At 42.3% G+C, this 10258-nt stretch overlaps 1 protein-coding gene across 1 annotated transcript; it reads left to right on the forward strand.

The window, feature by feature from the left end:
- Positions 1-887: 887 nt before the first annotated feature.
- On the forward strand, positions 888-2925 carry LOC128486201 (outer dense fiber protein 3-like). The gene is made up of 6 exons (XM_053461510.1): positions 888-999; positions 1255-1458; positions 1670-1771; positions 2027-2148; positions 2239-2379; positions 2684-2925. Exons 1-6 carry the CDS (start codon positions 891-893, stop codon positions 2774-2776), a joined length of 771 nt encoding a protein of 256 aa, XP_053317485.1. The 5' UTR covers positions 888-890; the 3' UTR covers positions 2777-2925.
- Positions 2926-10258: the final 7333 nt, after the last annotated feature.

Below are 10258 nucleotides of genomic sequence, written 5' to 3' on the forward strand. Positions count from 1 at the left end.
TATAAATAGGCGCACTCTGAGGGGAGCGGTCACTTACCTGGCGATCCACTGAGCGATTATCTGCACTGACCGTAAGAGTCTGGTGAGCGGTAGCGAAGTGGTGAACCGAAGAGTCAGCATGGAAGAGCTGATGAAGTTGCTCCCTCCCACCCACCCTTATGTTTATTTATTGTCGTGGCTTTTATCGGGGTAAAGTTGCCCTCTGGGTGAACTGTAATTATTGGTATGCTGGCTGGCTTTCAGGGCGGTTGGCAAGGTTAAAAGGTTTATATGGTGCTCTGGGGCTTATGCCAAGGGCTTGTGTTTATTTATATTATATGGTTACAGAGTGAGTTACGGTATATGGGTTTTTGTTATACTGGTGAAACTAAATAAAAGCCACGGCCTGATTCATCCAAATTTCAGTGTGTGTGTCTTTATTTTAATATGGTCTTATTATTTAGCAGTTTTATGTCCCTTACAACCTCATGTAAGTAGGATCAGGGAGAGGAGAGTGACAAACAATAGGCGTGTGAGTGGCATGATGTCACAAAGCTGTGATGTAATGTGACTGTTTTTACTGTTGTTAAAAGGTCTGGGATTTACTTCATGAACTGTGACTCCCAGCTTATATGATAAGACGATTACACTTACAGCAACATACTTAGAAAGGTAAAGGTCCATAAGTAGTTACCATACTTATCAGATAGCTCTGTGTATGTGGCAAAACTAGCATTATCTATTTAATTTCATATTCTGAAGTATTTTCGCTTCTTTCCCTTTCTACTCTTATAAAGGCTGCTCCTATTGTGTATACTTAAGGGTGATTGCTAATACATTTATGTTGCTTGTTTTAATCTGTAAATATTATTACACTGTAAAATTGCTTTTATGTGGTTTAGGGCTAACCCATGAGTGCTGAGGTACAGAAAGGGCCATGGAGTCCCCACAGACCAAGAGGTCCGATAGGAGCCATGTACAGCAGCCCTGGACCTAAATATGGCCTGCCAGGGAGTACAGGTGAGTTATGTGGCTTGTTATGACCAACCCCCACTCCAATTACTCATGTGATACATAACTTAGATTGTAAGCTTGCGAGCAGGGCTCTCTCCACCAAACGTATCGGTTTGTCTATTCGGTTTAGTCTGTCAATTCTTGTCTTGTCATATCCCTTGAATATATGTATTGTATTAAGCACTGCGTAAACTGTTGGCGCTATATAAATAAAAGATAATAATAATAATAATAATGTGTGACTATTTTTCCCCAAAAAAGGCTATATTAACCATGACTTACGCAAAAGTAAAGCCCCGGCATTTAGCTTTGGTAGACGCTCTTGCCAGCCCGTGAGTGACTGCTCTCCTGGACCAGGATATCTTATACCAGCAAACATCACAGTGCGGGGAAAGGATGGCATCCCTGCCTACTCCATCTGCGGTAGAACCAAGAACTTGAGTGCTTTCCTCACCCCTGGACCAGGTAAAGTACAATCCTTAGGGCAAGGCAGCAAAGGTCACGGTCAGTCTTGCTTCTTTTTATTTATATAGAAATGTAATGTGTCTATCACATTCTAAAAAATGTTGGATATAGTTAAGATATTGCCAGAATTGCAGTTTTGCATGTTTTATCCCCATTTTCACTACAGCATCGCCTTTATAAATCACCCACCATGTGTTCTTCTTTTTTACAGGCAATTATGACCCTGAGCATGCCGGGATATCTTTATATCCCTCTTCACCAAGGTACTCACTGGGACCAAGAACCAAGATGCATAGAAATGACGAGTCTCCAGGTATATATACGGTATTGTCTGGATCCCAATCATAGTGGCTGACTATGTGTGATAATCGTACTTTATTGATATGAACCCTGATGTTAAATTTCGACACTTGCTATTTCAAATGCATTATCTGCAACAAAACTTAATATAAGTATATAGTTATTTTGGTGAAGACATCATTTTGGCCTTTTTTTTACACGTATTTGCAGATGTTATTTCTCCTTAAAATTTGTAAATCTCATACTTAGCATTTATTTCCCCCCTCAGGTCCAGCAGCTTATAATCTTCCTCCTGTCCTGGGTACACATTTAGTTACCAGATCATCTGCTCCAAACTACTCCTTAACTGGCAGGAGCCAGATTGGCAGCTTCTATGAAGACCTGGCAAAAGTATGGAACTTTTACCTACCACTTCTGTTTGGGCAGCATTTCTTGATGTTATTTTTACAACTTCAACACTAGTTTCTCTATTTTATTTAGACACCTGGACCAGGAACGTATCGAATTGTGGATCCGATCGCATATAAGTACAGGCCTCCTCAGTATAGCATGACAGCTAGAAACACCCTGCCTGGCGACAATGCTCAAAAACCTGGCCCAGGAGCCTATAAACCCGAGAAGGTAGGAGAATGGAAAATATGATCTCTACTGCTTACACTATTTATATCCTCTGCTCCTACTACCACCATTATAGGGGTAGTAGGAGCAAGGGATGGATGTAAATGAACTATAGACTCCTGAGGTTAAATACTGGGTGAGAATAGGAAAGTTAAGCAACAGGGTTAATAAATGTCCAAATGTTGATCAGTATATTAACTTATTAAATATATATATTATTATTATATTATATAAACATTTATTACACTTCTGGTCTCATACTACAGAGTGGAGTTGTAACTCTCAACTGTTTCTGTGTTCCATGTAGGTGGTACTGACCCTGCCTCAAGCACCTCGTTTCTCCTTCGGAATCCGCCACTCTCCTTATGTTGCACCACTATGGGTGGATGCGGCAAACTAACAAGGAAGCATGATGGATCAACAGCTCTCCCCATGGCCCATCCTTGGTGTGAGAGCGATAGGCACAGATAAGGAGCGGTACTTAAAAAATAGACGGCTTTACCATCTGGTGTACTGATGATATCTCCCCTATTAAATGCAATCGTACTGTCAAAATGTAAAACTTTTGGATTTCATTTTTGTTTAATTACTGAAATGTGAGTTGTGAATGAGCTGTGGGTTTATGAAATTACCTGTGGATACATAAAGTATTGAGTCCATCTGTCAAAATGAATACTAAATTGGGAACTGTGCTAGAGCATTCTTGGGTTCAGTGAGTTCCTATTGTGGAGCAGAAGTACAGCTACACACAAAATTCAAGAAGAAAACATTCACTTCTGGATTACATCTCCTGGGAAGAAGCAGCTTTAACATTATACACTCAATTACCTCTTGATATTCACTTGAGATAAACAGCTTGACGAATATTTGCATATACATGGGTCCCATGAGCTCTAGAAAACTTACCGGTAATTTGATTAATCTGCCCTACCCTTGGTTAAATAAACCTTGCCTCACTAACCTTCTACTTCCTCATCCCTCTTCAAGTGGTCACATTGGAGGGGACACTGATGGCATTTGAAAGAAGAGGCAGGCAATGGAGGAAGCAAAGGAAATAAAATGGAAGCAGAGGCAAGAGAAAGAGAGGGGCAGATAGAAAGCAAAATGGGACAAAAAAACCCAAAACATAAGGTTGGATTCTATCCTGAACAGCAGTCATTTATGGAGCCACCTAGACAATGTATGGGCTTTAACAAGCTGGTCTCATAGTCCACACTGTTAATTTGTTTTCTATATACCCCTATATACCCTCCACAGAAAATGATCAATATCCATCCGCAGTAATCCTAACATCTTGGTTCAGTATTTGCATGGTTATTCCACCTCTTATTCTGCATCTGGAAGTGTTACCAAAGTGGAGTAGAAATTGGTGCAGCTCAGGAATGGAAGCTCATTGTAGCTTAGTCACCAATGAAGAGCTTGCAGAATATGAATGTGTCTGTCTGCCAGTGCCTGCCTCTTCTGCTGCAGAATCAAATCATTTCATTTTAAATACCGTATTTGCTCGATTATAAGACAAGGTTTTTTTCAGAGCAAATGCTCTGAAAAATACCCCTCGTCTTCTAATCGGGGTCGTCTTCTAATCAGACCTCAAATAGAGGTCTGATTAGGAGACTAAGATCCAGATCCCCCGCACCGCTGCAGGGGACCTGGATCCTCCTGTCTCACCCCCCTCCCCGTCATACACACACTTACCGGTGCTTCCTGCTGTGTTGCCGGTGCAGCGGGTTGACGTCTACGCGATCCGCGTAGACAACGTCCGCTGCAGCAGGAAGGAGGCGTGGCTAGCAGCGGGGGTTGTCTGCGTCCGTCGCATAGACCTTCCCCGACTGTCAGAGATCAGGGTTCCCCGCACCGGTGCGGGGAACTCTGATCTCTGACAGCCGGGGAAAGTATACGGAACGGACGCATACAAACCCCCGCTGCCAACTCCACCTCCTTCCGGCTGCAGCGGAAGGCGACGTCAACCCGCTGCCCCGGCTGGACGCACCGGTAAGAGAGGGCTGAGAGGGGAGAGAGGGGGAAGGGGGGTGAGAGAGAGGGAAGGGGGGTGAGAGAGGGGGGGGGAGAGAGAGTGTGTGTGTGTGTGTGTGTGTTAAATGGGGGCATAGGGCATTTCTGGAGTGGCGTTAAGGGGGCATTTAATAGAGCACTCTGCCTCCTGAAATGCCTTATACCTCCCTTTATGCCACTCTGCCCCATAATATGCCTTTTAACCCCCTAAATGCCAGAATGGGATATAGGGGAATAAGACATTTCTGGAGGCAGAGTGGCACATAGGGGGTCAAAAGGCATACCATGGGGCACAGTGGCATATAGAGGGTTAAAAGGCATATCATGGGCCACAGTGCCATATTGGAGTGGCAAGCCTGGGGCAGATGTGCGTAACTGGGGGACAGGTTGGAAAATACAAGAAATAAAAACAAAAAAAATATTTTTCTCAATCATAGCTTTTATTAAAAGAAATAGTTTACATGAATTAACATTTACTGGTAAAACTTTTTTCCTTTGGGGGTCGTCTTATATTCAGGCTTTTTCTTTTTTCCTAAGTTAATAATCAGATTTTGGGGAGTCGTCTTATAATCAGGGTCTTCTTATAATCGAGCAAATACGGTACTTTAAATTTGGGAAGAAATTCAGTGTCCTGTATGGCAGTGCTGGATATTTGCCAGTATATACCCACTTCCAGTGACCTGCTACTGCTTCTGCTTTATTACCTTCCTTACTTTGAGAAATCAATTAATCAAAATGGTCCAATATTTGGAGAAATAGCAGTCCCAAAGCATGCTGCTGGATGTGTGTATCCATTGGTACAGTGCCGCTGTTGCTGGTGGTGGTGGTGGTCCTGCAATGCAAAATCGAGTCCGGATCTCTTCCTAAGCATTAAGATGCTGCTGCTGTAAGGAAAAGGTCAGCCTAGAAGGTGTCAGGGTCCTCACTCTTTGGAATTACCCCCTGAATTTAATTTCCAAATAAAAACAGGTCTCAAAATTCCATCCAAACCGGAATGTAAAGCCAATTTCCACTGCACAGGGCAACCAACAAACCCCAGACGTACATTTTGGCTTTCATTGGCCTCATCAGTAGGGAACGGTTGGTGAAAGAAGTTGACTATACTCAATTAACCCTTATTCTAACAACAAACTAGAATGGGTGAATGGTTGTTATCTGCCATGACACGCACACTAACAAACACACAAACAAACCCATACACACACGCAATCTCCACACTAACAAATTTAGACACACACACAATCAGCACACAAACCCACACACACTAACACCCACACTAATATACCCTAACATACACAATAAGAACTAAAATACCTAGACACAGATACTGAGACACACACATACACACTAACAAACACACAAACTAACATACTGAGGTAACAATAACATATCCAGACACCCATACACAGTCACAACAAACCCACACACACATAAGCAGACATACACGAACATAACCCCCACACACTAACAGAAACACAGACTAACATACCCACACACAGACACCCACACAAAAATAACTAGACACACAGTAACATACCCGGTCACACACAGTCACACACACTAAGATATCCAAACAAACACAAACAACCATACAAACTAACAAACAGACACACAGTCAGCACACTAACATACCAAACACACACAGTCACATACAACAGTAGGGGCAAGCAAGCCTTTTCTCTGGTTTTGTAGAATGAATATTAAACTACTCACATCGTACTTCTCTGTACTTGAATATGCATTCATTTTTAGTGGGGCTGTCAGGGACATTAAACTATCCCTTTAAGAGGAATTACATTATGAAGAGCCATAAGTAATCGTAAGTTTGTTAGAGCTTAAAAAGAAGCCTTTTGTTCTTGACTTTATTAAAGTATATTCAAGGTCAATATGACATTGAGCATAAAACACCCATAGGGTGCGAGAATATCAAGAGCTCAATTAAGATCAAAGTAAAATTGGTTTTAGCTTGAGCAGGGAAGATATTCTTTGTAATGAGAGGACCTTATGAGATTCTGTCTGATCCACTACCGAAAGTAGTAATATCAGATAGAGTGATTATGTTTTAAGAAACGTGAGATACATTTGCTGGCATGGTAAGCACTAACCAATGGAAGTAAATCAACACGAGTCATAGAGATATACAAAGCCTTTTGAACTTATATGTAGTGGTTTTACAGAAGAAATAATACCTGGACAGCATTTAAGGCTGATATTTAGTTGGCAACAATGATGGTCTCCAAATAATTCTTGTAGCTATGAGCATTTTGTCCCTGTCTGCTGACAGTTTCTGTGTCTCTGCTTTGGTTTTGTCTGTCCTTAGACTGCTTTCCAAGAAAGATTGCAGTATCACTGGGTAAGTTTTGACAAAGGTAAGTCACGCCTTTTTATGTTCTGCTTTCAGCAGCGAGGTCTTCCTCGGCTTTTGCTCATAAAGCCCATCTTGGTTTAGTGTGCCGCACATGGCACGGGTTGAAACCATCAGTCTAGATTGTTCCAGGGCAGCCTTAAGCTACGGGGATGTCTTATGTGTTGTTTTTACCACAGTTCACACCAACCTTTGCAGACCTTTCTGATCAATTTCCTCTTGCCAACACAGCCCAGGTGGTTCTTGACAGTTCCATGATCATCAAACTTCTTCATAATAATGTTTCTGATGCTCTCAGACACTGGCGTAACTACAGGGGCCCATGCCTTTAGGGGGCCCGGTGCAACCCCTTCTTCTCCTCGTACCGGTATAAAATTGTTGAGAAAGGGCCCTTCTGACCAGGACTGCACCGATACAGGTCGGAAGGGCCTTTTCTAAACTATTTTGAGACAGAAACGTATCAGGGTCGCATGACGTCATGTGACCTCACAGTGAAACCGAGGCTGCCCGCACATATGTGTTTCTGTATGTATGTATGTATATATAGTGTACTTGTGTGTGAGAAAGCATGGGTGCGTAATTGTGTAAGTGGGGTGAGATGGAGTGTCTGCGAGTATGAGTGTGTGTGGTTTGTGTAAGTGTGTTTGAATATGTTGTATGTTGGAAGGGGGGGGCAAAGAAGGCACGGACCAATTGTCTGGGGGGCAATGATGGCACACACTAGCTGTTGAAGATGGGGGCCCGGGGCAGGGGCATAACTAGAAACCTCAGGGCCCCGGTGCGAGAATCTCTTAAGGGCCCCCCCAACCCATCTATCCCTTTCTCACAATCTCCCCTCTCCCTCCCTCCCTCCCTTCTCACGATCTACCCTCTCCCTCCCTACCCCCCCTTCTCACGATCTACCCACTCCCTCCCTACCCCCCCCTTTGTAGGTCACTTACCGTCAACTCCTGTGTTTGGAGTGTGAGGCGTTTGTCTCGGGTGCCGGCGCTTCACTGCTGAGGCGTTCAGCGTGAAGCGCCGGCAACCGAGACAAACGCCTCACGCTCCCAACACTGCACTATGTGCAGCACAGCGGCGGCGGCGGGGAGCAGAGGCACCCTGGATTTCTGTCAGTCAGGGGGGCCCAAGAGTTACCGAGCGGTCGTTTTCAGCAACCGCTCGGCACCCCTTGGGCCCCCCCTGACTGGCAGAACTCCAGGGCCCGGTCGCAGTTGACCCCGGTAGTTCCGCCACTGGCCCGGGGCATTTTTTTTGCACCGGGGCCCCGTGGTTTCTAGTAACGCCCCTGCTCTCATCTTCACCATTGTGAGAAAAGGGAATAAAAGTTTAAGCATTAAACATGTAGATCAAAGAGCACTATACATTGTAAATAATGCAACGTTATAAAGTTCAAAGAAGCTCCGCTCAGCCTGGAGCAACAAAGTAAGCATGAACCGACACTCGCATAATCCATTGTGTATAATGCTGAGGAACTCGTATATGAAACAAATTTATCTGCAGTCCACATATTAAAGTGATGGAATCAGCAACCCTCCAATTTATTATTTTTATCCTGTGCTGTTTTGTATCAATCCTATGAGTATACATAGACCAAAGCACGATGTACAAAATATTCAAAGGCGCCAGAACTAGTGTCGACCAGAACTTTGTATGCACGCTCAAAAAATAAATAAAAACAAATTTAAAAAAATCAAATCTGGTAAAAAATTCACTAATTTCTATCATCATTGAGACTGCATGAAAAGAAACTAAGTCTGACCACATTGGCATTGTTGGAATCTGTACTGCTGCTCCATGAAGAAAATGGGGTTGATTCCATGACTCACTTATAGAGCACCAGCAGATTCCGTAACGATACGGGACAGTGAAAAAGTTTGGATATGTAAGGTAGGAGGGGAACAAAAGAGCAGAAATAAGGCGGTGCAGAGTTTTCTTTAGCTCAGAGTCTTAAATTGGATTCTGGATAGTATGGGTGCGCCAGTGGAAGGACTGGCACACTGAGGTAGCAGATGAACGATGATGGCACAAGAAAAATAGTCTGGCAGCTGTGCTTAGAACGGATGCAGCGGTACAAAGCAGGAGAGGGGGAGGCTGATTTCTGCAATAATCCAGAAAGGATATCGCAAGGGAATGGGTTACTGTAAAATCTTACATATAATACACACAATTTAACCCCTTTTTCAAGAGTCTGGGGGGGGGGGTGTATTATATCCTTACCTTTTTTCGTTGCAATGCGGCCTGCATCTGGTCTCTTGCAGTCCTCACATGCAGACCGAGTCCGAGCTCCAGGAAAGAGCCATGTTGTGGATGCCATGAGAGTGACAGGCTTGCAAGAGAATGTGGTGGTACATATGTATCCGATTTAATAATTCTGTTCTGCACAATATTGCTTCAAGAGTAACCACATCACCAACTTTTTTGCATGTTTTTATAAATAATGAGTTTTCAGCATGAAGATTGACAGTCAGGCTAAGCAAAACTAATGAACGTCATGAGTTAAAAAGAAGAAAAAAAAAAAAAAAGATATCGTAACTGGGTATTTAACACTTTTTTTAAGAATAAATACTGGCCGTTATTAATGGATTAACCCCTTAAGGACAAGGATGTTTTTACATTTTTGTACCCTTTGCGACCATTTCATGGTGCTAGTTTTTAGCGGTAACTTTCTCCTCACCTATTTAGTGAACCCACACAAGTTATATGTTAGTTTTTTGCAGGACAAGAAGGGCTTTCTTCAGATATAGGATGAAAAATTTAAAAAAGCACGTTTTCTGAATTTGAAAACGTACAAAAGATAAAGAAAAAAAAAACCTGCTAAATAGATTCTAATATTAGTCCTGAATTTAGAAATACCCAATGTTTTTATGTTTTTTTTTTTTTTTTTGCAAGTTATTGGGCAATAAGTACATGCAGCGTTTTGCTATTTCAAAACCATTTTCTCCAAATCTGGTCATTCTGCCCCATGTGTTATTTGGGACATCTTTGAAGCCAGCCAATGCAATTAACCCCATCAAACCATATGTTTTTGAAAACTAGACACTCCAAATGCTGGTATTTTAACCAATTCCATGCGCTAATTCTATTACCACCCTTTGTCAACGGTGAAGATACAAATGTATTCTCTGCAAGACCAGGTGCAAAATGAAGTTGAAAATGAAATTTAACCAAACCAAATCTAACAACCACCCCTGATCTTAGTTATTCAAGAAGTCTAAAGTAGCATCATTAAAAGCTAATTTATCTAAATAAAAAATAAAATCCTCCATATTGAGCTCCCATATATTTATAAGTCTATAAAGCCCATTAAAGTAAATAGAAGATGCCATGGGAGCATCTAACACAGAGGGTCACTGGTGCGCAGGAGAATATAAACACACTCCCGTTCAACACAAACAATTGATAATTACGCTGGAAAAACTTGGCAAATCTAATTCCTTTCATGAAATCACTAGGTTTCAAAACAATATAATCAAAGAAATACGTCACAATAATAAAGAATGA

The sequence above is a fragment of the Spea bombifrons genome, chromosome 1 (genome assembly GCF_027358695.1).
Source record: "Spea bombifrons isolate aSpeBom1 chromosome 1, aSpeBom1.2.pri, whole genome shotgun sequence".
NCBI lineage: Eukaryota > Metazoa > Chordata > Amphibia > Anura > Pelobatidae > Spea > Spea bombifrons.